Below are 26,699 nucleotides of genomic sequence, written 5' to 3' on the forward strand. Positions count from 1 at the left end.
AAACCTAATCTGCAACCTAAGATCTAGATACAACAAATATGATGATCCAAACCTCAGGATGCAGATTATGCTATCCTCACCAATATCATCTCCACAAATTAAAACGAGAAACATAAGAAGAAATGAAACATAACAAAGGAAATATATAAGTTTTTAAGCGTGGAGAGGTTGAGTTCCAATTCCACACAGCTGATGATGGGATTTTATAATGCCACATAAAGTGAACATGATTTATTCCCTAAGTTGGGCCGGTATGGTGTAAAGCGATGATAAGGTGCTTTCTAACCTGGAATCATCATTGATTGATTCTGTTCCCTCTTAGACCAATCATCGGCTAGGATCTTTTTTTACGCAGACAATGATGTTTCGATGTTGACTGCTTTTTGAAGGTGACTGAGATCTTCTCTTGCTAATTATAAAAAGAATCTCCTCCAAATTATTGTCACAGTGTTGTAAAATATATTTATAAAAAAAAAAAATCCCACATCACAGAGATGTTTAGTGTGCTTGAAGCTTAACTCTGTAAATGAAGAATCTAATTTAAGCTTTGTGACATGCAAATGCTCATCATGCTCATTCAATCAAAAGAAAGGAGAGCCACATTTGATTAACACGTTGTTGGTCGCCATCGGCTTTTGAACAGTAGCGGTAGCATATTCTATTCTCTTGGCTATTCAAAAACACCTTATTCCATCTCCCCAGTCCCCAGTTTACAGAAGGCTTTGTTTAATTTGACATGTATCAAAATCGTGAGCAAGTGGGGTTAATTGATTAGCGATATTTTTCATCACATTAATGTTTTATTTAATTGTTCCAATGGCTTTGCTATCTAGTGGCTGAGTTTTATGCTAACTTCATTGAAAGTGGAATCGTATTTGTTCTTCTTCTGAACCAATTTAACTAGTGATGAATGCTACAAAAGCATCGCTCAGTTAACCAATAAGTCACCAAAATTACATCCTTTTTTACACCAAAAGTCAGTTCGGACGGTCCTCTGTGAATGTATTGAATAAAAAGGGTACATTCTTAGAAGAAACACTTTAATATCAATAATTTTGGTGAAAATAAAGTAAAAATGGCTTTGAATAATGGAGAAATAATACCGCCACGGCGTTAATGAAGTCATGAAAGAAAGATAACAAATAATTAATCTCCCCTTTGCAAAATATCAAAGGAACAGGGCGTGATGATAGGATTAAAACTAGTCCTACAACTAATTGTTAGGATGTAGCAAGATGTTATTCTTGTCAGATTTCAAGTGATATAAGGTCCTTGAAGGAGTCCTGCTAGGTCATGTTACATGTTTGGTTGCCACAGCCTGCAAACAAAACAAAGAAAAGACTGGATCAGCTATACAATACAGATTATGTATCACAACAACGATTTCTCTTTACTTCACTAATTAGAGAGTTTGGCATATAAATATCAAGACCCATCAAGGACTCACTGATTTGATGTTGTTGGGATACTTGACTGTTGAAGTTTTAAAAAGAATTCCATAAACTTCGTATAAACGTAATTATACTTCAGTGATTTATTCAAAAAGAGAAACAGAACAAATCTTAATAGACAAAGAAGAAGTCAAACTGGACTCACCGGAAATTGTCATTCTGGATTCCCAGTACTTGGAGCGAGCTTCCAAGAATGCAGAACTTTCAATAATATTTTTCCAAAGTTGACAGACACTCTTATAAGAAGCAAGATTTTCCGGGACTCTAACCAATATTAGAAATATTATGTCACTGTGAAGATATGGATTTGGCTTAAAGTTGATGCAATTCATTCTCCTTGGTTTGTTCTAGTTCCTCTTCATTGTTTCATTACCTATCCAGAATCCCACCGCTAAACAATCAAATTTGTTTTCCAGATAGCAGACTTGTAAATCAATTCCAACTTCGGTTTGAACTTAGAAATATAATCGAATAGGAGATCTTTGCTCCATGTTAAAAGGGACTCTGTAAATTGCAGAATTGTATAAAAATAGGAATTATACGAAGAAATCCCCATGACATATGCAGTCCTAATTTCCGAATGTTAGAAAAAGAGTCTTGAGATTTACAGTTTTGGTTAAATTTGAAATATAGAGATTTTACTGGATTCGGATGTGCAACATCACCAGACAATAACCTACAGTGTTGGTTTAGACTTTAGATTATGAAATCTTTGGCTTGCCTTCTCACGTATGGAGAGGAATTGCGCCATTAATCCATGATTAATATTACTAACAGTGGTGATTCTAAAGATTTGAAGATTTAGTTTGTTTAATTTTGAGGTATTTGAAGATTTAGTTTGTTTAATTTTGAGGTAGGCGTTTGGTTCAGGAAATGTTTAGAGAAATATGTTTTGTTGATTAGAATAAATTGTGGATATGTTATATTAATATGTTTGGTAGGGAGGATGATTGAGTGGGTATATTATATAAATTATTAAATTGCCCTCATTTTTAAATAATAATATAATATTATTTTTTTAATCATTTCTTTTAACCCCTATATTTGAAATTTTGCTAAAACACTCGAGCTATATAAAACTTTAATTTGTAGCAAAATCACCCCTACCCACCCCAAGCTATTGTTGGTAGCCGCCGTAATGACACACGATTGACCAAATCGGGCTGGTCGTGTGCCGGTATGGCCTTTTCCAGCTGACCCATGGCCGAAAACAGCCAAATCTAGCCGTTTCTGTGGCTATTTCACGGCCAAAGATGTGGCTGTGAAACGGCCACAAATCTGGCCATGAAAATGCCAAATCTTATTTCACAGCCAAACATATGGTCTTTTCACGGTCACATCTTTGGTCGTCAAACAGCCAGATCTTGCCATTTCAAACGTCTTTACCGACGCATGATCGACAAGATCCCTCCAACCTTGCGCCAATATGATGACTTTTGCCGGCAGTCGATGGAGGTCTTGGGTGGCTAGAGGTATTTTATTAACTTTCAAACGTTTTTGTAACTGGGATGTTTTAGCTAAATTCTCAAATGTAGTGGGTCTACGTAATGGTTATTTGGTAGACATATGCGGGCAAATGTGTCCAGAATGATAAAAGATTGAGGTCAAAATTAAGATTACCCCAGTATCTCCAATATTACCAACAGTAAACACTATTTGTAATAAAATATTATCATAATATTTTATTACCTGACAACCAAACGAGAAAATCTTAAAAATAAAACAAAGATTACGGGATTAATCCTATTTCACCCCGAATCAAATGCAGCCTGAGGGATATATGAAGTGGGTTAATTAATTGATGATATTGCTGTAGATTTTACTTTTTTTATTGGATTCTACTAATAGCAAGGTTCATCAATGGTGGTATCCTATTTGGAAGCTCTGAGTGGGTAATTTTATTCAACTTATGCAAGAAGAGGAATGCCATTTGTCCTCTCTGAAACCAAGGAAGAGCAGAACGTTACAAAAGCATTGTTAAGTTATTATTATACACCAAACAAAATCTACCAAAAATTCTGTCTTTTAGAATAGCCAAAAATCAGAGGATGCAAATCAGACGAGTGGAAAATGAAAAGAATTTGTCAGATTGCATATCTTTATGCAGGAAGAGAACAAACTTAAAGGAGAATGAATCAAACCTTCTTTCTTGTTCACATGCTTAAATAAGAAACTTCAGCTTCCGATATGACAAGAAATCAATATTAAATTTTATCAAGTCTTTAATCTATGGAAAACAGTAGCCCTTTTTCAGCGCATCAAATTCAACTAATTAGAATGGGAACATCTGTGCATCCAGATGCTGTCAAGATAAGTTATTTTTGTATTCAAATAAAAACCAACATCAGGCCATAAGAAAACTGGTTAATTTCCGAGAGAGGGAGAGCTGCATGCAAATAAACATATTTAATAACAAGTTAAGAATTATCTCAGCAGTACAACATTCAGAGTACAGAATTCCTCCTCATATTTCTCAATAAAAACTCAGATTTTTAACAATGGCATCAAGGCCTTCAATCTTAAAAAGTTCTTTCTTCATTTAGGAAGCGAGCACAAATCATTAGCAGGTAGAAAGAATCCATTTGTCAATAAGATCAAAATATATTTAGTTCATGATTTTTTTTTAATAGAAGTTTTAAGTTCCTGTAACATAAGCAAGGAGTTCATGGTGATTTGCTTATGGTTTTAAGTGACATTCCTCAACCAAAATTATTCTAGTTATTTGAGAGACTCTTTAGTCCGGGCTCTCATGCGGTATTCTTAAATCCACAACTAAAAAGGAATGCGATATTAACCGCGCACATACTGAAATTTAGTACCTGTTATAAGTTCTAACAATCAAAACATTCTTGAAATTAGAGAAGTAAATTGTTTCTCCAATGTTTAGTATAACCATAAGAAAGAAAGTGTAGATTGTATAATCGTGTCAAAATCGGAATCATACTATGAAATTCCCTCTACATACGGTCCATATCCGGATGAAAGAAAGAGAGTATTCCTGAAGACTTTCTATTTATAGCTAACAGACCTGTCTGATAATCTGATCTAAAGATAAACACTTCCCTTGGGGCTCATGAGAGAGAGAAAGAGTTTTCCTGAAGACTGTCTGGGAATCTGATCTAAAGATCAACACTTCCCTTGGGACTCATGAGAGAAAGAGGGAGTTTTCCTGAAGACTGTCTGGGAATCTGATCTAAAGATAAACACTTCCCTTGGGGCTTATGATTCTCCCAGAAGATAAGTGTTAAAGATCTCCAGTATATTAAATTATAGATTCTTAAGAATAAAAGTAACAAGTAAATTTATAATAAAAATCTGAATGTGAATAATTTTTTAATCTCTTTGGTTGGTCGCCATCGGCTTGGCTTTAATCAGTAGCATATTCTATTCTCTCTCTTCGCATTGAAACACCTCCTTAGATTTCCCCAGCTTATAACAACAGCCTTTGTTAAACTTGGAGGGATATGTAAAGAATATGTATGGAGTCGTGAGCAAGTGGGATAATTAATATTACTGATATAAATTATTATTTTTTACTAGGTAAAGCTATATTTGATAGAAAGTTCATCAGGAGAGCTGTATGTGGCTAACTTTATTGAACTTCCGCAAGAAGTGGAATCCCACTTGTGGGAGGAGAACAAACTCAAAAGAATCAAAGATTATGCTTAAATAAGTAACAGTCGGATATGGTAATAGATGCCTGCAGGGCTGCTTATACATAAATAAAGATGAATTAAACTTTGGAAATATGTGATCTAATGCTGCCAACCAGAAGCGATGTCATTCCGATCTTGTAGGAATACATTTTCCTGAAGTTTGAGCGAAGAACTTCACTTTGTTTGAGTTTTTAGCATCCATGATCTGAACAAATTGAAGATATGACTGTTAAAAGTTGGACTATGGCATATATTGTGTTTTATTCCAGTCTCTGGAATCCCAAATGCCAAGTTCGTTGTCACTGTCAGCCATTGCAACAGAGAGTGGTTCTCTGATATTTTCCATCTGTAAATAGACTTGGGTTGGCTGGCATGGGATGATGGGAACGATATCTTTTTCCTTGAACTCTTCTCCCACAACATAGTATCCATTGACTACGTATAAACCTCTCTATTTTCAATAGAGACGGTTTTTGCTATTTGATTAACGGCAACTGAGACAGACCTATAACCTTGCATCTATAGAGAAATCTTAGCACCTTGTATCTCCATAAAGCAGAGTCAAAATCTAATTATAGGATGTACATTTTGCTTTCCGGGAAGTTGGATTACGAAATAGAAACTTAAGCCTCCGCGTCAATGGATTTACAAACAAAAGGTTTACCATCTCCATATTCTTGAACACTAAACAGAACAAAACCATCTAATGTTATATCTATTCGTGATTTCGTTCCCTTAGGAAAGTTGTCAAATATTTATCCATATCCTCTAGAGTGAAGTAAGGTCTTCTTCTGGGAGTCACTGGATGATTCGGATTTAATTTGCTCCACGCCAATCAGTTTTGAGACTGGTAATCTGTTTCTTTGACAAAGGTTTTGTAGTAACAGGCCTTCTGAATCCAACCCACATTTGGTTAAGGCCAGAAAATCTCAGAGGCTCTTTATTTAGATTCCTAAGATCAGGATTTAACTCTCAATTTCGTTATTCTGTTGATTACCATATAGTCATATACTAGAGAACTTTACAGTTTACCCATGCGGTAATTTGTTTATAAGAAATTAAAATAGCTATGAAAATAAGATAAAAGAAAGAATAATAGCAAAAAATGATGAAAAGATTACGGTGGGAAGTTTCAAGCCAGACATAGGCAAGTAAGAGAGATTCAGAACTAATATCAAATTTATTTATAAAATTAGTACATACAAATTTTCCAAATATAAAATCAACTTCTATAGTTCTATGGTTCTATTACATTTGTCCATAATCTGCGCATTGGTTCAATTGATCTAATCCAAAAAGCTCAAATGAAAAAATTGTTAACAAATGTAAATTAAATATATTTCTGATCCTGCTTTTTCCAGAACTAAAAACCCTACTAATTTTTTCTTCAAAACCAAAGAGTTTACCGGAGGAATACACCAATACCTTCCGAACATTGTAATTGAATTAAGTTACAAAGCTTTTTAAGTTGACATGATCAACAATGAATGCTAATACCAAAGAGGGTCACCTGAGACTTCAATATGTTGGAAGTGAATACAATTGACATGACTCTCACAATGCTTCACTATCTATACAAAACAGAATAAAGAAATGCTACCTCGCAGTGGCAACGACAAAATTTACCACCATGGAAATTCTCAACCAATGCCCACATAATGGACATCTCTGCTACGTGACGTATCTTTAACCAGCTGATTGTTTTTCTTCTTCTTTCATGTTGAAAGCCTAACAATTAACTAACCTCATGGAAAAAATTTATGGCAGTATATAGGAAACCGGACTATAATCAATTACTGGTAGGGATGCTTGATAGAAGCATCTTCAATGTCTCGTAAGTCATGAAAACTATGCCAACACTTGGAACCACCTTATAGTATTCTGGCAAAATTCCTCTATACAAGCCTCGCAAGCCTTCAGAACGGATTATGTGTCCAAATGTCCCAAACAACCCAGTATTATAGACACGAGCTCGACCACCAGCCCCTTCCAACTGCATCCTTCTTCTCACAAGATCAAGAGGAAATGTCGCTACAAATTATCAAAAAGATAAGAGTTTCATATAGAGAAAGCAAATATATAAACAAATAGTTTACTACATATCATAATTACATCGATACAGGCAAGGGATGATGACACAAGAAAAAACAACAGCAATGCTCAATTCCCCACTTATAAATAGCTCAATAATTTCATTCCGAGTTCCCAGCAGCAATTGTCCACACATCACTAGCTCAATAATTACGAAATATAACAATCATTCATATGAGGAAAGTCAATCGGTACGCTGGACAGATCAAACAATGTCATTGCACTCAAAACTCAGAACCTTAAATATCACTTATCTAAAATATTTGTCGATATTACCAACTTTACAGTGATTTATTAGTTGCTAAATTTAAAAAATTACACATGGAAAAGACTAAAATACATAGGGCATACCACATCATCATGCACCCAGCCAAAGAATGTATGTCATCTTTCAACAATTTTAAGAAGCAACAAGATAGGTTATTTTTTAAAAATTCTCTATGTGATAACAGTTTTATTGGCTTAAAGCATATGATGTTGCATTGCCCGATATAAACTCTCTACCATAACATATATGGTATGACTTACTAAACTTTGTAAATTTGAGAAATACCTCCAACCTCAAACTCTGAGTAAAACTAAGTGTAAAGTATGCCCCTCTAGTTGCTTCTTTGCACACAAAAGCATATCAATTAGTCAAATACACAAAGTAATAAACTAACATTAAAAGACTTTGCAAATATACTTCCCTCACTATAGTTTCAAGTTTATTCAAGACCTTGACTTTAAAAACCGCAGACAGATATTTATGTGCTTCTGATTTTCAACAATATTGACATGAGATTACAAGCACAATAATTAAAAGCAGAGCAAGTCAAATCAACAGCAATCACTTATTCAAGATTAGAAAGGAACAATCAAGTTGAATGGTAGGTCAAAGATCACTCACCTGTTGATGATGCAATGCCTGAAAGACTACCACAAGCAAGACTGACCATGACAGTAGAATCATTGGGGCTGACATCAATTTTATAGAAAACTTTACTATATATTTCAACTTATGCACAAGAAGCAAGAGATACTCCACAAAAAGAGCACATAACATGACTCCAGTTTAAAGGATTTCTTACCTTCGAGACTGCCAGAAGGATCTGAGTGACTCGTAAACAGTAAAACTTATTGCTATGCTAGGTCCAACACCCTGCTCCATATGGATAAAGAACAACAATTAAAGTCTATAAGAAGAAATGGTAGAAAATTAAAAGAAATAACAGCAATAGATACCAATAGCGTTGCTCCAAGTCCTTTATACAAGCCCAAAAATCCTTCTTCTCTGCAAATGGTATTGAATGAATGCCAAATACCTTTGTAGTACATCGTTTGTCTCTGCAGAGTACCAAAACCAATTGAGTTAAAACAGTATTAAAACCAAACCTTCGTGGTCAAAATCGGAATCATACTATGAATTCCCTCTACATACGGTCCATATCCGGATGAAAGAGAGAGTATTCCTGAAGACTTCTATTTATAGCTAACAGACCTGTCTGTAATCTGATCTAAAGATAACACTCCCTTGGGGCTCATAGAGAGAGAGAAGAGTTTTCCTGAAGACTGCTGGGAATCTGATTAAAGATCAACACTTCCCTTGGGTTCATGAGAGAAAGAGGGAGTTTTCCTGAGACTGTCTGGGAATCTGTTAGTCCTCCTGGTATGATTCTCAAGATATGTAAGATCTCATATATAAATATAGATTCTTAAGATAAAAGTAACAAGTAAATTATAATAAAAATCTGAATGGAATAATTTTTTAATCTCTTTGGTTGGTCGCCATCGGCTTGGCTTTAATCAGTACATATTCTATTCTCTTCTCTTGCATTGAACACCTCCTTAGATTTCCCCAGCTTATAACACCAGCCTTTTAAACTTGAGGGTATGTTAAAGAATATGTATGGAGTCGTGAGCAAGTGGGTAATTAATATTACTGAGAAATTATTATTTTTTATAGGTAAAGCTATATTTGATAGAAAGTTCATCAGGAGAGCTGTATGTGGCTAACTTTATTGAACTTCGCAAGAAGTGGAATCCCACTTGTGGGAGGAGAACAAACTCAAAAGAATCAAAGATTATGCTTAAATTAGTAACAGTCGGATATGGTAATAGATGCCTGCAGGGCTGCTTATACATAATAAAGATGAATTAAACTTTGGAATATGTGATCTAATGCTGCCAACCAGAAGCGATGTCATTCCGATCTTGTAGGAATACATTTTCCTGAAGTTTGACGAAGAACTTCACTTTTTTGAGTTTTTAGCACTATGATCTGAACAAATTGAAGATATGACTGTTAAAATTTGGACTATGCATATATTGTGTTTTATTCCAGTCTCTGGAATCCCAATGCCAAGTTCGTTGTCACTGTCGCCATTGCAACAGAGATGGTTCTCTGATATTTTCCATCTGTAAATAGACTTGGGTTGGCTGGCATGGGATGATGGGAACACTATCTTTTTCCTTGAACTCTTCCTTCCATTAACGCTCTCTATTTTCAATAGAGACGGTTTTTGCTATTTATTACGGCAACTGAAGACCTATACCTTGCATCTATAGAAAATCTTACACCTTGTATCTCCATAAAGCAGATCAAAATCTAATTATAGGATGTACATTTTGCTTTCCGGGAAGTTGGATTACAATAGAAACTTAAGCCTCCGCGTCAATGGATTTACAAACAAAAGGTTTTCCATCTCCATATTCTTGAACACTAACAGAACAAAACCATCTAAGTTATATTATTCGTGATTTCGTTCCCTTAGGAAAGTTGTCAATATTTATCCTATCCTCTAGAGTGAAGTAAGGTCTCCTTCTGGGAGTCACTGGATGATTCGGATTTATTTTGCTCCACGCCATCAGTTTTGAGACTGGTAATCTTTCTTTGACAAAAGGTTTTGTAGTAACAAGCTTCTGAATCCACCCACATTTGGTTAAGGCCAGAAAATCTCAGAGGCTCTTTATTTAGATTCCTAAGATCAGATTTAACTCTTAGTGCGACTGCTGCCACACTGTAATAGCCTGGGTTTCCTCTGTGCTGCAGTGCTGCTTAGTGCTTATGTTTGTAGTTCATTGAAATTGCTTGCATCTTAGATTATTATTATTGTTCACTTTGATGTTGTTCCTATGAAATGTGACGGATTGCATATGTCCTTGCAATATGGCTTTGGAGCATTATTAGCCTTAAGGATTGAATTATTTGATTTTAATAAGAAAATCTTAAAATTCGGATAAATTTCGGATATCCGATTATCCGATCCGAATAATTGGATATCCGTAAAACCGGATATCCATATAATTCGGATCGGATTCGGATCGGATTCGGATCAATAGATAGCCTGATCCGAAAATTCGGATCGGATCAGGAAAAGCCCTATTCGGATCGGATATCCGGATTTGAACAGCCCTAGTGATTCTAAAGATTTGAAGATTTAGTTTGTTTAACTTTGCGGTAGACGTTTGGTTCATGGAATGTTTAGAGAAATGTATTTGGTTGATTGGAATAAATTGGTGGATACGTTATATTAATATGTTGGTTGGAAGGATAATTGAGTAAGTATATCATAGAGATTACCAAATTACCCTCATTTTTAAATAATAATATAATATTATAATTTTTTTTTTTTTAATCATTTCTTTTAATTCCTATATTTGAAATTTTGTTAAAATACCCCAACCATATAAAACTTTAATTTATAGCAAAATCACCCCATCCATCCCAAGCCATTGTTGACAGCCACCGTAATGGCACATGACTGGCCAGATCTGGCTAGCACTAGTAAAGCCTTTTCCAGCAATGGATATGTGATCCATGGTCGGAAACCGCCAAATCTAGCCGTTTAAGTGGCTATTTCACGCGTGAAGATGTGGCCGTGAAACGGCAACCATTTCATAGCCAAACATATGGCCTTTTCACGGCCACATCTTTGGCCGTCAAACAGCTAGATCTGGCCGTTTCAAACGTCCTTACCGGTGCATGATCAGCAAGATCCCTCCGGTCTTGCGCCAATATGATGACTTTCGCCGGCGGTCAACGGTGGTCTTGGATGGTTAGGGGTATTTTGTTAACTTTCAACTTTTTTGTGACTGCAGTGTTTTAGCTAAATTCTCAAATGTACGGGGTTTGCGCTAATGGTTATTTGGTAGACATATGAGAGTAAATGTGTCTAGAATTATAAAATATTAAGGACAAAATAAGGTCAAAATTAAGATTATCCTAATATTATCAACAGTAAACACTATTTACAACAAAAGATTACCATAATATTTTATTACTTGACAACCAAATAAGGAAATCTTGAAAATTAAACAAAGATTACGGGATTAATCTTATTTCACCCCGAGAGGGATATGTGAAGTGGGTTAATTAATTGATGATATTGTTGTAGATTTTACTTTTTTATTGGATTCTACTAATAGCAAGGTTCATCAATGGTGGTATCCTATTTGGAAGCTCTGAGTGGGTGATTTTATTCAACTTACACAAGAAGAGGAATCCCATTTGTCCTCTCTGAAACCAAGGAAGAGCAGAACGTTACAAAAGCATTGTTAAGTTATTATTATCAACCAAACAAAATCTACCAAAAATTCTGTCTTTTAGAATAGCCAAAAATCAGAGGATGCAAATCAGACGAGTGGAAAATGAAAAGAATTTGTCAGATTGCATATCTTTATGCAGGAAGAGAACAAACTTAAAGAAGAATGAATCAAACCTTCTTTCTTGTTTTCATGCTTAAATAAGAAACTTCAGCTTCCGATATGACAAGAAATCAATATTAAATTTTATCAAGTCTTTAATCTATGGAAAACAGTAGCCCTTTTTCAGCGCATCAAATTCAACTAATTAGAATGGGAACATCTGTGCATCCAGATGCTGTCAAGATAAGTTATTTTTGTATTCAAATAAAAACCAACATCAGGCCATAAGAAAACTGGTTAATTTCCGAGAGAGGGAGAGCTGCATGCAAATAAACATATTTAATAACAAGTTAAGAATTATCTCAGCAGTACAACATTCAGAGTACAGAATTCCTCCTCATATTTCTCAATAAAAACTCAGATTTTTAACAATGGCATCAAGGCCTTCAATCTTAAAAAGTTCTTTCTTCATTTAGGAAGCGAGCACAAATCATTAGCAGGTAGAAAGAATCCATTTGTCAATAAGATCAAAATATATTTAGTTCATGATTTTTTTTTAATAGAAGTTTTAAGTTCCTGTAACATAAGCAAGGAGTTCATGGTGATTTGCTTATGGTTTTAAGTGACATTCCTCAACCAAAATTATTCTAGTTATTTGAGAGACTCTTTAGTCCGGGCTCTCATGCGGTATTCTTAAATCCACAACTAAAAAGGAATGCGATATTAACCGCGCACATACTGAAATTTAGTACCTGTTATAAGTTCTAACAATCAAAACATTCTTGAAATTAGAGAAGTAAATTGTTTCTCCAATGTTTAGTATAACCATAAGAAAGAAAGTGTAGATTGTATAATCGTGTCAAAATCGGAATCATACTATGAAATTCCCTCTACATACGGTCCATATCCGGATGAAAGAAAGAGAGTATTCCTGAAGACTTTCTATTTATAGCTAACAGACCTGTCTGATAATCTGATCTAAAGATAAACACTTCCCTTGGGGCTCATGAGAGAGAGAAAGAGTTTTCCTGAAGACTGTCTGGGAATCTGATCTAAAGATCAACACTTCCCTTGGGACTCATGAGAGAAAGAGGGAGTTTTCCTGAAGACTGTCTGGGAATCTGATCTAAAGATAAACACTTCCCTTGGGGCTTATGATTCTCCCAGAAGATAAGTGTTAAAGATCTCCAGTATATTAAATTATAGATTCTTAAGAATAAAAGTAACAAGTAAATTTATAATAAAAATCTGAATGTGAATAATTTTTTAATCTCTTTGGTTGGTCGCCATCGGCTTGGCTTTAATCAGTAGCATATTCTATTCTCTCTCTTCGCATTGAAACACCTCCTTAGATTTCCCCAGCTTATAACAACAGCCTTTGTTAAACTTGGAGGGATATGTAAAGAATATGTATGGAGTCGTGAGCAAGTGGGATAATTAATATTACTGATATAAATTATTATTTTTTACTAGGTAAAGCTATATTTGATAGAAAGTTCATCAGGAGAGCTGTATGTGGCTAACTTTATTGAACTTCCGCAAGAAGTGGAATCCCACTTGTGGGAGGAGAACAAACTCAAAAGAATCAAAGATTATGCTTAAATAAGTAACAGTCGGATATGGTAATAGATGCCTGCAGGGCTGCTTATACATAAATAAAGATGAATTAAACTTTGGAAATATGTGATCTAATGCTGCCAACCAGAAGCGATGTCATTCCGATCTTGTAGGAATACATTTTCCTGAAGTTTGAGCGAAGAACTTCACTTTGTTTGAGTTTTTAGCATCCATGATCTGAACAAATTGAAGATATGACTGTTAAAAGTTGGACTATGGCATATATTGTGTTTTATTCCAGTCTCTGGAATCCCAAATGCCAAGTTCGTTGTCACTGTCAGCCATTGCAACAGAGAGTGGTTCTCTGATATTTTCCATCTGTAAATAGACTTGGGTTGGCTGGCATGGGATGATGGGAACGATATCTTTTTCCTTGAACTCTTCTCCCACAACATAGTATCCATTGACTACGTATAAACCTCTCTATTTTCAATAGAGACGGTTTTTGCTATTTGATTAACGGCAACTGAGACAGACCTATAACCTTGCATCTATAGAGAAATCTTAGCACCTTGTATCTCCATAAAGCAGAGTCAAAATCTAATTATAGGATGTACATTTTGCTTTCCGGGAAGTTGGATTACGAAATAGAAACTTAAGCCTCCGCGTCAATGGATTTACAAACAAAAGGTTTACCATCTCCATATTCTTGAACACTAAACAGAACAAAACCATCTAATGTTATATCTATTCGTGATTTCGTTCCCTTAGGAAAGTTGTCAAATATTTATCCATATCCTCTAGAGTGAAGTAAGGTCTTCTTCTGGGAGTCACTGGATGATTCGGATTTAATTTGCTCCACGCCAATCAGTTTTGAGACTGGTAATCTGTTTCTTTGACAAAGGTTTTGTAGTAACAGGCCTTCTGAATCCAACCCACATTTGGTTAAGGCCAGAAAATCTCAGAGGCTCTTTATTTAGATTCCTAAGATCAGGATTTAACTCTCAATTTCGTTATTCTGTTGATTACCATATAGTCATATACTAGAGAACTTTACAGTTTACCCATGCGGTAATTTGTTTATAAGAAATTAAAATAGCTATGAAAATAAGATAAAAGAAAGAATAATAGCAAAAAATGATGAAAAGATTACGGTGGGAAGTTTCAAGCCAGACATAGGCAAGTAAGAGAGATTCAGAACTAATATCAAATTTATTTATAAAATTAGTACATACAAATTTTCCAAATATAAAATCAACTTCTATAGTTCTATGGTTCTATTACATTTGTCCATAATCTGCGCATTGGTTCAATTGATCTAATCCAAAAAGCTCAAATGAAAAAATTGTTAACAAATGTAAATTAAATATATTTCTGATCCTGCTTTTTCCAGAACTAAAAACCCTACTAATTTTTTCTTCAAAACCAAAGAGTTTACCGGAGGAATACACCAATACCTTCCGAACATTGTAATTGAATTAAGTTACAAAGCTTTTTAAGTTGACATGATCAACAATGAATGCTAATACCAAAGAGGGTCACCTGAGACTTCAATATGTTGGAAGTGAATACAATTGACATGACTCTCACAATGCTTCACTATCTATACAAAACAGAATAAAGAAATGCTACCTCGCAGTGGCAACGACAAAATTTACCACCATGGAAATTCTCAACCAATGCCCACATAATGGACATCTCTGCTACGTGACGTATCTTTAACCAGCTGATTGTTTTTCTTCTTCTTTCATGTTGAAAGCCTAACAATTAACTAACCTCATGGAAAAAATTTATGGCAGTATATAGGAAACCGGACTATAATCAATTACTGGTAGGGATGCTTGATAGAAGCATCTTCAATGTCTCGTAAGTCATGAAAACTATGCCAACACTTGGAACCACCTTATAGTATTCTGGCAAAATTCCTCTATACAAGCCTCGCAAGCCTTCAGAACGGATTATGTGTCCAAATGTCCCAAACAACCCAGTATTATAGACACGAGCTCGACCACCAGCCCCTTCCAACTGCATCCTTCTTCTCACAAGATCAAGAGGAAATGTCGCTACAAATTATCAAAAAGATAAGAGTTTCATATAGAGAAAGCAAATATATAAACAAATAGTTTACTACATATCATAATTACATCGATACAGGCAAGGGATGATGACACAAGAAAAAACAACAGCAATGCTCAATTCCCCACTTATAAATAGCTCAATAATTTCATTCCGAGTTCCCAGCAGCAATTGTCCACACATCACTAGCTCAATAATTACGAAATATAACAATCATTCATATGAGGAAAGTCAATCGGTACGCTGGACAGATCAAACAATGTCATTGCACTCAAAACTCAGAACCTTAAATATCACTTATCTAAAATATTTGTCGATATTACCAACTTTACAGTGATTTATTAGTTGCTAAATTTAAAAAATTACACATGGAAAAGACTAAAATACATAGGGCATACCACATCATCATGCACCCAGCCAAAGAATGTATGTCATCTTTCAACAATTTTAAGAAGCAACAAGATAGGTTATTTTTTAAAAATTCTCTATGTGATAACAGTTTTATTGGCTTAAAGCATATGATGTTGCATTGCCCGATATAAACTCTCTACCATAACATATATGGTATGACTTACTAAACTTTGTAAATTTGAGAAATACCTCCAACCTCAAACTCTGAGTAAAACTAAGTGTAAAGTATGCCCCTCTAGTTGCTTCTTTGCACACAAAAGCATATCAATTAGTCAAATACACAAAGTAATAAACTAACATTAAAAGACTTTGCAAATATACTTCCCTCACTATAGTTTCAAGTTTATTCAAGACCTTGACTTTAAAAACCGCAGACAGATATTTATGTGCTTCTGATTTTCAACAATATTGACATGAGATTACAAGCACAATAATTAAAAGCAGAGCAAGTCAAATCAACAGCAATCACTTATTCAAGATTAGAAAGGAACAATCAAGTTGAATGGTAGGTCAAAGATCACTCACCTGTTGATGATGCAATGCCTGAAAGACTACCACAAGCAAGACTGACCATGACAGTAGAATCATTGGGGCTGACATCAATTTTATAGAAAACTTTACTATATATTTCAACTTATGCACAAGAAGCAAGAGATACTCCACAAAAAGAGCACATAACATGACTCCAGTTTAAAGGATTTCTTACCTTCGAGACTGCCAGAAGGATCTGAGTGACTCGTAAACAGTAAAACTTATTGCTATGCTAGGTCCAACACCCTGCTCCATATGGATAAAGAACAACAATTAAAGTCTATAAGAAGAAATGGTAGAAAATTTAAAGAAATAACAGCAATAGATACCAATAGTGTTGCTCCAAGTCCTTTATACAAGCCCAAAAATCCTTCTTCTCTGCAAATGGTATTGAAGGAATGCCAAATACCTTTGTAGTACATCGTTTGTCTCTGCAGAGTACCAAAACCAATTGAGTTAAAACAGTATTAAAACCAAACCTATTGAACATAAGAAGAATGGGAAAACTAAAGCAATCAAAGCCACTCCCCCCCCCCCCGCCCCCCCCCCCCCCCCCCCAAAAAAAAAAAAGAAAGAAAGAAAAAATTATTCATCGCAATTATGCTGATGTTACCTGTGCTGCAAGGCGTGTCCTAACAAGATCCAGTGGATATGTAGCAGATGCAGCAGTAATTCCTGATAACCCACCACCTACAAAGTGCACACAAAGTTCAGCACTTGTACTTCCCCTATGATCTTCCAAGCCCATAACTGATTGCAACAACTGCATGGAGTAAAAGAGACAAATGATAAGTAAATTGCAAGGAAATATATTTCAAAGCCTATATAAGAGATCCAAGAAAGCTGAGCACTGACATTTTTGTAACGTTCATAAGCATAGAAATTGACTGAAGTGTATGGAAGTCGGTGCGCAATGGTCACCAGATTACCCTTCCAAAATGCTCTAAACCCTTCTTCATTAACAATACGAGAAGCCTCACGCCATATACTAGTCTTGCTCAATGCTGCAACATCCGAGTGCATACCTTGCACCTAACAAACATAACAATAGCAAGCAGTAAAATCTACAATTCCAATGAACGGAGGTGTAACAAAATCTAAGGCTGGTAGAATTTATAAATTATGTATAATAACTAGCATTATAATTTTGAGTTACATAAACCCTAAAGTAACACGGACAAATTAGATTTATATCAGGTCTGTATTTTCCTTGAAGCTCTGCCTTGGAACGATCTTTACTAAAATATGCAAGAATTACCTAAATCACCGACCCTTTGGCCTGAAGTTCAATGAAACAAACAAAACAGAATTTCTCATAAATTCCTAACAAAATAATAACAAAAAAAATTAAAAATCAGACCTGTAATAAAATAGTAAGACGAGCGAGGGGCGCCGTGCAGGTCTTGCTAAAAGCACCGGCAATACCACCGGCAAGAAGTTGCTGTACGGTTCCAATCTGCGATTTCTGGTGATTAAACGGCCGTTTGGGCGAGTTAAGGCTCTGGGGAGGTTGCTGCTGTTGTTGTTGCGAATGCAAGAATTTTCTGGCACCGGCATCGACAACAGTTCCGTGAGCAGTATTCAAGGCTCTTTGACCTCCTTCAACAACCACCCCAACTCTCGCTTCCATGTTCATACTTAAAAAAAATTAAAATTAAAATAAAATTCTTTTATATGTTACGGTGTTAATGGGTAGAAAGAAAAAGTATTGTATCTAATGTTACATGGGTTTTGTGACAATGGCGGAGAGTTTAAAGAAGAAAGATATATTGACGAAAAAACAAAACCCTAGAAGAGGAGTAAACAGTAACGAGCAGGAGGTTAAAGAAGAGCTGGCAGCTTAGGGTTTCTTTGTGGTTTATACTTTATACAGGTTTATTGTGAAACGCTAGGAATATGTTTTTCTAGCGTGCTTTGAACGAAGTGTTTTTTATTACGTATTTATTTTTCTTTTATTTTTAATTATTATTTTGGAATGATTTTTTTGCTCTTTGTTATAAATTGATAATTATTAATTAGTAATATATTTTATGCTTTAATTTTCTGATTCTTAAGACAAATTTAAAAACTATTAAACTATTGATTAGAATGATTGAAAGAAGAAATACTTTTTTGACAATTTCAAATATATATTCAACAATAAATTATTGACTTATACCATATTAGATACACATGTTAAAACACAAATTATAGGATCACCGATCACATGATAAAAAGGTGAGATTTCATATTTATAAATGTTATGTTCATTTTAACATAGTCTTCTAGTCTTTACGATTGCTAGTCAAAATAACCACTAAAGTTCTTATTCGACCAGTAACTTTAAATCTTCGAAAAATTAATTGAGGTACATATAAAGTAACCCGAATCCACAATTATTAAAAAAATGGTATTTTCGTTTACATAAGGATGTAATTTTAATTCTTTGTCAAAATGATTTAAGGTAAATAATTATATTCACGTTTTTATTGTAAATTGTTTATTTCGTGGGCGTAATTGAAAAGGAAAAGCCAAACACGAGTCTTTGGAATTTGCATCATATTTTCCATGTTCCAATTTTCTTCTGAAATGGTCAAAAGTCATAACTTGGAAAATCAAACCAATTCGTTGAGTAAGCAGGAGATAAAAAGACTCGGTGTTCGTTGCCTTTGCCTGAACTTTGGGTTTGGGGTTTGCCCCTTCAATTGGGCTTCAGAATCAATTGGGAAAAAGCCCACTCAATACCTCACAAAAATTATATTGGTCCATTTCCATGGACTTCTCATAGTGGGAGAAAATTCTTGGGTCAAGTTGGTTCCAGTATTTCGGATAATGCCTTCAGAGAAGTAAGAGTTAGGCGGGAAATAAGATTTAAAAATTAATAAAAATACACTTTAAATTTATTAATTTATTAAACACCCTTATAATAAAACATTAAAATTAATAAAAATACTCTCATCCACTCATTAAATACCATTTACTAAAAATTAATAAAAATACTTTCATCCACTTATTAAATACCAATAAAAGTTGTCATATTAGTACACGACCAATTAAATCAGACCAATGACCGATCAGCATACACTGATATGACTTTTTTCAGCCAGATTCATCATAAATATAAGTAAAAGTTGTCATATTAGTACACAACCAATTAAATATGACCAATGACCGATCAGCGTACACTGATATAACTTTATAACTTTTTTCAGCCAGATTCATCATAAATATAACCAGCGTACACTGATATAACTTTATAACTTTTTTAAGCCAGATTCATCATAAATATAACCAAAGACATGTATCGTCATTGACAACTAACTATGGCTAAAAATCTAATCATCAAAAATATAACTTTTTCCAATGAACAACCCAAATCCAAATAATAGTGCACCATTATAGCAAATGTGGACAGATGAAAGTGTTTTATCCATTTCTAAATTTTTTTTTTTTTTCAGTGTTTAGTTAAATCACTATGTAGTTTAAAAATAATTCAATAAAATAAAATAGGATTTTTGTAATTTAGATAGAATAGGATAGTGAAAAATAATTAAACAAAGGACCCTTAATATCTTGAGTCAAGAGAATAAAATTGAATTTTGAGAATAGTGAAATAAAGGGAGTATTTTGAATAGGATAAGAATAAGTACAATTAAAGAAGATTATGCAATTATCCTGAAGTAACTTCTTCCACAAATCAATCAAAGATTTAAAATGCTAAAGCATTAGAATTTTCTTTACACTTCATTGCTTCCACTCAATCAAATCCCCATTTTATGTTGACAATAAATAAATAGTAAGCAACAGACACAGCCGCCCATGCAAATATTTTATCCACAAAACTACTACTCATTCACATTACCATTCATTTAGTTTACTGCAAAAAGCAAAAGAATAAATTAAAGCACGCCAACACCTTTTGACTCTTATCACTTACATCTACACATCAAGGTTAACTTTTAATTTCTTGGACTATAGTATTAGTCCCAACCCTCGGAATCTGTCTCCATTAAACATACGATAAACAAGAAACATGATCAAGGCAGGCACATCCTGGAAGTGTGCTTGTGTTATCCCAGCTAGCGTACCCCTTAAAACAACCAATAAGCCTTGATTATCCTCTACCTGAGAATACATTAGTAAATGATTCTCACAAATTTGGAAAGATTAATGATGAGCAAAACCCTCACAACTTCTGACATGGTAGCAAAAGCTTTCAATATCAAGGCTTTCATTCAAACTGAAAACAACATTCTAAGGCCTCTTTAAACCTTGACTTGCTGGCCTCAAAATGTAACATATTTCTTATCATATAAATTATAGATTTACAGAAGAATTTTACACCAATCATTTTAAGTCATTTGCACCTTTTCCGGGTTGTTGATGTATACTGTATTTTGAATAGCATACCTGCTTATGTCCTCAGAGAGCAATCATTTGACCACTCCAGCTTGTCTCAGCTTCGTACCCAGATTCAATGTAAGCACACTTAAGAGAAACTTTGTTAGTCATTCCAATATAATGAAGCCAGGACACTGATTTTAGTCTGAAGATATAATCAACCCACAAAATCATGCAAAAGTTGCCCTCCGATAACGTCCCTTCCAAAATGCCTATTCTGTGCTTCATAACCACCCAAAACATACCCTTCACTAGTTGCCTCAAGGCCGAGGCCAAAACGTTGAACTGCATTTATAGGAGGATAGGGTTCTGATAAACTGATCCCATGATTTTGATGAAGGCCGAGTGTTAAGGAAACACCACTAGTGCCACCTCCCATGCTCACACCAACACCAACATGTGGGTGGCTTGACAAGCTGTCGTAAGACAAGTTTGGGTGTCCCTCACTTCCACCAGGAATATCAGGAAATTCGTTTCTCGTGCGTTTGGATGGGGTGTCTGGGAACCTTTGGGTGGAGGTGGATGGATTTTCAGATGGAAGTGAGTTTGAGGAAGGTAAACGATCCATTGAGCGATCGGCATTTCGTTCCTCTCTTTGGGAAGCTTTTTGAGCTTGCCGAGTTTCTAGCATGTGTATCTCTTCAACCATTGGCTTCCAAAGCCTTACTCTAGCATTGATAAACCAATTAGAAACCTGGTTCACAAGTGTATATCATCAGAAATTGACTGAACCGCTGCCGAAAAATTCAGAGGAACATAAAAGTAACTTCTATATGACCCAGGGATGAAGATGTTGATCTTAGATGCGAAGACCTTTCAGATGTAAATAGCGAAAACAATAAATCATCAAGCTTAATAATATAATGCACACCTGGCTCCGTGATAGACCAGTTTGTTTTGCCAACATTAGCTTGTCTGTATCAGTAGGATAACTGTAACACAAAACAATAGCCTGAGAACGTTATTACTTGTGTTTCTAAATAGGCTTTTTTTAAACTTAAAAAACAGATGGTTTCAAGCCAACTGAGGATAACTTCTATTAACTGCTACTCTATTTACAAAGAGTAACAAGTTTTGCAAGCAAAATTTTCTAGTCAAACAATTTTCAGGGTATTTGCACTTACGGATGTAGGAAGTGCTCAAATAACCACGCCCGAAGAACAGTTACAGCACGCTCAGGAAGCCCCCTTTGGGGTCGCCAAACAGGTTGGCGCTCAAGGAATCCAGGGTTATGAACAGCTCTCTGGCCATAAAGACCTCTATCACTGCTTCCAAATGTGGGAGCCTCTTCTTTCCCATGGCTTATCTGAGATTGAGCCTTATTTGTGAACTGAAGCTGGTCCGTAATTGCATTCTTCAAGCATCTGAAATGCTTAGACATGGCTTTCAGAGCCACGTTTGCATAGGGAGCTGCATTGCCGAGCCCAGCAACATATTCAAACGAAGCCACAACTGCTTGCATTTGCTGATAGTATTGCTTATACCTCCTGTAAACCTAAAGCAGAAAGAAAGAAAGAAAAAAAAGAGTAAGAAATCTATCCATACTTCTAGTCAAAGAGAAAAGAAAAGGAAATATTAGCTTTGCATGCAAGAAGAAGAATCTAATAATCTGTGTTCAATAATATTACAAGATTTCAATCATTGTAACTGAGTGAAAGGTGTAGCAGATTACTTTATTTTCCAAATAGGAGAGCAAAGAGAGAGAATTGTNTTTAGAGCCACGTTTGCATAGGGAGCTGCATTGCCGAGCCCAGCAACATATTCAAACGAAGCCACAACTGCTTGCATTTGCTGATAGTATTGCTTATACCTCCTGTAAACCTAAAGCAGAAAGAAAGAAAGAAAAAAAAGAGTAAGAAATCTATCCATACTTCTAGTCAAAGAGAAAAGAAAAGGAAATATTAGCTTTGCATGCAAGAACAAGAATCTAATAATATATGTTCAATAATATTACAAGATTTCAATCATTGTAACTGAGTGAAAGGTGTAGCAGATTACTTTATTTTCCAAATAGGAGAGCAAAGAGAGAGAATTGTGGTCATCAGCCTCTTTTATGTAGTCAGTTTCATTGTTATATTATAAGCGGGACAGAAAACGAGGTAGTGTCTTCGTTATTCAATCATGATGGGATCATATGAATCACTTATTGAAATAAAAAAATAAAAATGAAAATTAACAGTACAGTACAGTAGAGATGTGAATCAAGTACATATTTGAACCATTTTGGGAAAAATCTGGTTAAATGCAAAAAGATTACACTTGAAATGCAACAGAATATCAAATGGATTATTGATTTTGAGCATACTGCCACGAACTATATTAAAATACTTCAGGTTCCTAGGACAATCTTTATATGATGTTTCCTTCACCCAAGGACAAAATCATAGTGATGCCTCTAGACCACTTAAATGTTTCAAACATTTCATTAACACAACACTCACGTAAATGGCAAACTGTGGTGCACATCTTGAATTTCCATCTCCATTTAATACACCTCCCAGTTTTGATGAAGTAATAAATGAACTATATGTTATTGCAAAAGCCCATACACACTGAGCTTGAACCATGTTTTCCGCATTTCAATTGTGTTAAGTCTCAGTTAATTTGTTTCTTCAAGGCATGTGCTTTCGTCACTAGAAAATCAACAATAGGGTTCAACTTTAATTCATCACTATGCACCAGATAAAATGCAATGGAGATTGGGATTACCATTCATAAAGTAGAAGAAAAATAATATTCAACTCCATCGATGAACAATTAGATTGATATTTAGCATTAGTTAAGTCAAGGATTCAGTTTTTAGTCAGGATCTAAGGGCTGTTTTTTTCCCCACTTCAGCATAAAAATAATGTGCAACTTAAAGGAACACACTCCAATAATTAATGAAAAATAATAATATCCAATCCTATAACACCCATTTCAACTTCTCTCATCACTATGTGGAATTTATCCTTAAATAATATCAATAAAGCAGCAATAGGTAATATCAATTGAACTTCAAAGCACCATTTCAGCTAAAACTGCCTTCACCCACGGTTTTTCACTAAATGCACGCAGAGGTCAGAGGGTCCAGATACAATCTCAATTCATATGTCAAGAAGCGAATGGAGTTGCACATGGAAGAATTATAACATCTTAAACCTTTACCTAATTATATAATTTATGAGTGGCCAGAATCACATCTAACTAGATAACTCAGCAAGTTAGGACAAGGAATTGAGCCGAGCCCAAACCCTACAAAAAAGGCGAGACACCTAATTTTCCTCTACTCAATCTCTTCTTCTTTAGGATTGGAATACCATTATGCTGTTTAAATGCTTTTTTGGAGTAAAGATTTTTTCAAATGGATTCCTTCAATCACTTTATGCACATTACGCTTCAAACTTGGCGAAGTTGTCAACTATTAGAACTCTTTCTATGGTTGTCAGACGCTTTATAACACTAATCTTCGTGCATATATTCTCTCCTATCACCTTTTCAATAAAGATGATTTTGTAGTCACCGAGGCCATCCATTCCTCAACCACAAGAATCTAATTCATATAGAATAAACTTGAGGAAGCTATAAATTACACAAATTTTTAAACAAATCACCAAAGATAACACGCTCTATTGCAGCTCATTCATGCAACACCGTTAATTGCATGCTGGTTCAAGCAATGACTATCAATCATTTATTTATTGTACAACAGTACAAGTAACAGCTTCTATGATGACAAATGTAATTCGAGTTCATAAAAAAGAGATCTCGAAGGAAGATTTGAAAATGATATTAATGACACAATGATCCATGAGAACTTAAAACTACATGACCAAGCAGCAGAAAAGGAGTTATAAGATGACTAATCAACCAACTATGAATATGAAACACGAACAAAAACTTTTAAAGAAAAACACGTTGGGCTAAAAAAATGTGAAAAGAGGGGACACTGATAAGAACAGTGTTGTATCAGAGTAAAGGAAGCAGACCTCGTCGAGCATAGAAAGTAGCCTAGACTTCTTTGTTCTATTCTCACTACCTTCTCCAACACAAAGCGGATCATCAACAAGTCCACTAGTGCTCAAATTTACTAACGGAGGATCCATGAACGAGGAATCAACAGTCATTTTTTCAGCGTAAATTCCCTGACCAACATCGCAAAACTCCTCCAGCAACTGCTGTGCAGGCCTCAAGAATTTTGATCCTCTCAAAATCGAAGAATAGCCCGTAAACGGTCCGAGAGGAACGGAACTCCTCGATGGGTCATTAGAGGTCGAACCACCACCACCAACAATTCCTGGAACCATATATCCACCAGTGCTGGTAACTTTGTCTCCATAAATTGCGGACCCATATCTTTGAAGATTTAGCTCTAAAGGAAGATTGTTTTGGTGGGTACTGTGAGAAGATAAAGATAAAGACAAGGGTTCGGGTTTGAAGACAACAACTTCACCACTACCACCATTATAGGACTGATCAAAATCTCTAAGGTTATGGAGGCTATGTGGGGCGTAAAGAAAGGGGTTATTGTTAATATCTTGAATGGAACTAGGGTTCATATGCAAAGAAGACTGAGGATCCAAATAAGGATGATGTGAAGTTGAAGTAGAAGAAGAGCCATTAACGATCCCACCAACAAAACCCATCAAATTCACACCTTCTTCTTTAACAACACAAACTGGGTTGGCTTTAATGGGGTCAGCAGAAGCTGAGATTGGATTGTTGTTGTGGAGGAAGTTGTGGCCACTGGAGTTGGCACAGTTGAGCAAATCTGAAGAGAGAAGTGAAGGATCGTACAAAGGGAGTAAACCCGTGCAGCCTTGAAGAGTAGCCGTTGATTCAACACAACCTGAATGGTTTTGAGCCACAATTCTTAGCTTATCCCTTCTGCTTTGTTGTGGGACATGGTAGGGCTCAAAACCCTCCGCCATAAGCACACGGAGAAGAAAAGAAAATAAAAAACTCAACACACTATAGAAGAAGAGAGAAAAGAGAAAAACAGTTAAAAGGGGGAGAGACAGGTGTTTGGACTGTGGACTGTAGATATTAAAGAGGATAATAGTGATGGTGAAAGAGAGGGAACAGTGAAAGAGAAGTAGTGATGATGAAATGAAGGGTTATCATGATCTTCAGAGCTGCAAACATGGCAGAGGGGGCGCAGGATAGCAGAGATACGTGAAGAGATCGAGAATCGGAGTATTAGGGGCTCACTTCACGCATCCTAATAACACACTCTACCATAAAACTTTACTACAATCACTCACTCACACACAGAATACATAAACAACAAATTCTTTGTTTCTCTCTCCCTCACTCACTCTTGTCCATCTCTTTTTCCATAACAAAGCCTCTGAGGGAGCATAGGGTTTCGAGCAACCGGGCGACCACCGGCTATTTCCGGTAATAATTGAACTAAACTGTGTTTCAGATATTTCTGACAGGTCTTTTTTTGAGGTTTTGTCGTTTTATATATTTTGGGGTTTATTCGATTTTCTTTGATTGGATTGGGAGTTAAAATTGTTCTTAAGCAAGTGAAGTGGTAATTACTAATTACTAATTTGTAAGAAGGGAGATGATGACGCACGTGAGAACGCGGGAACAGATCATCATACATACTGGTGAGAACAACTTCTCAATCTAATCAAACTTTGCCCTTCTCAACACTCATCCTTCTCCCTTAGCTTTCCCATTCTCGGTTTACGAGGTTTCCTTTTTTTGTTATTTCAGGTGGAGTCGTGTTTTTATATATATGTTTAGTGTATAATTTTATTTTATTTTAAGAGAATTATTGTATTACTTTCGAAAACATGTTCATTCATGTAGACCCCTCAACAAACACTATTTCTGTTGATTTCATTACGAGGTTATCTTCCTTTATTATCTTTGTCTCAGCCACGAGTTTCATGGTCATGCCATGCCACTACAGCTTTATTTCTTCTAC

The 26,699-nt window shown here is 35.3% G+C and overlaps 3 protein-coding genes across 3 annotated transcripts; all 3 read right to left on the reverse strand.

Annotated features, from left to right (window-relative positions):
* Positions 1-6,529: 6,529 nt before the first annotated feature.
* LOC116126262 (mitochondrial substrate carrier family protein B-like) lies at positions 6,530-8,366 on the reverse strand. The gene is made up of 3 exons (XM_031411960.1): positions 8,269-8,366; positions 8,088-8,155; positions 6,530-7,138 (listed from the first exon to the last, which is right to left on the reverse strand). Exons 1-3 carry the CDS (start codon positions 8,346-8,348, stop codon positions 6,897-6,899), a joined length of 390 nt encoding a protein of 129 aa, XP_031267820.1. The 5' UTR covers positions 8,349-8,366; the 3' UTR covers positions 6,530-6,896.
* A 6,469-nt stretch (positions 8,367-14,835) lies between these two features.
* LOC116126265 (mitochondrial substrate carrier family protein B-like) lies at positions 14,836-18,261 on the reverse strand. Its single transcript, XM_031411963.1, has 7 exons — positions 17,760-18,261; positions 17,255-17,431; positions 17,013-17,162; positions 16,729-16,830; positions 16,575-16,645; positions 16,394-16,461; positions 14,836-15,444 (listed from the first exon to the last, which is right to left on the reverse strand). Exons 1-7 carry the CDS (start codon positions 18,033-18,035, stop codon positions 15,203-15,205), a joined length of 1,086 nt encoding a protein of 361 aa, XP_031267823.1. The 5' UTR covers positions 18,036-18,261; the 3' UTR covers positions 14,836-15,202.
* A 1,811-nt stretch (positions 18,262-20,072) lies between these two features.
* LOC116126263 (BEL1-like homeodomain protein 9) lies at positions 20,073-26,234 on the reverse strand. The gene is made up of 4 exons (XM_031411961.1): positions 24,748-26,234; positions 21,904-22,274; positions 21,651-21,711; positions 20,073-21,473 (listed from the first exon to the last, which is right to left on the reverse strand). The coding sequence occupies exons 1-4, from the start codon at positions 25,687-25,689 to the stop codon at positions 20,937-20,939; spliced, it is 1,911 nt and encodes a 636-aa protein (XP_031267821.1). The 5' UTR covers positions 25,690-26,234; the 3' UTR covers positions 20,073-20,936.
* Positions 26,235-26,699: the final 465 nt, after the last annotated feature.

The sequence above is a fragment of the Pistacia vera genome, unplaced genomic scaffold (genome assembly GCF_008641045.1).
Source record: "Pistacia vera cultivar Batoury unplaced genomic scaffold, PisVer_v2 Contig178, whole genome shotgun sequence".
NCBI lineage: Eukaryota > Viridiplantae > Streptophyta > Magnoliopsida > Sapindales > Anacardiaceae > Pistacia > Pistacia vera.

What these genes read in the sequence shown, in the direction of transcription:
- LOC116126262 (XM_031411960.1), bottom strand. Translation starts at nt 8,348, where the DNA reads ATGGAGCAGGGTGTTGGACCTAGCATAGCAATAAGTTTTACTGTTTAC. An exon ending in TCCTTCTGGCAGTCTCGAAG is followed by an intron (nt 8,156 to 8,268) that starts GTAAGAAATCCT and finishes AATTGATGTCAG; the next exon opens with CCCCAATGATTCTACTGTCA. An exon ending in AGGCATTGCATCATCAACAG is followed by an intron (nt 7,139 to 8,087) that starts GTGAGTGATCTT and finishes GATAATTTGTAG; the next exon opens with CGACATTTCCTCTTGATCTT.
- LOC116126265 (XM_031411963.1), bottom strand. Translation starts at nt 18,035, where the DNA reads ATGAACATGGAAGCGAGAGTTGGGGTGGTTGTTGAAGGAGGTCAAAGA. An exon ending in GACTTGGAGCAACACTATTG is followed by an intron (nt 16,646 to 16,728) that starts GTATCTATTGCT and finishes CATATGGAGCAG; the next exon opens with GGTGTTGGACCTAGCATAGC. An exon ending in AGGCATTGCATCATCAACAG is followed by an intron (nt 15,445 to 16,393) that starts GTGAGTGATCTT and finishes GATAATTTGTAG; the next exon opens with CGACATTTCCTCTTGATCTT.
- LOC116126263 (XM_031411961.1), bottom strand. Translation starts at nt 25,689, where the DNA reads ATGGCGGAGGGTTTTGAGCCCTACCATGTCCCACAACAAAGCAGAAGG. An exon ending in TACTTTCTATGCTCGACGAG is followed by an intron (nt 22,275 to 24,747) that starts GTCTGCTTCCTT and finishes TTTCTGCTTTAG; the next exon opens with GTTTACAGGAGGTATAAGCA. An exon ending in CTGGTCTATCACGGAGCCAG is followed by an intron (nt 21,474 to 21,650) that starts GTGTGCATTATA and finishes CTTGTGAACCAG; the next exon opens with GTTTCTAATTGGTTTATCAA.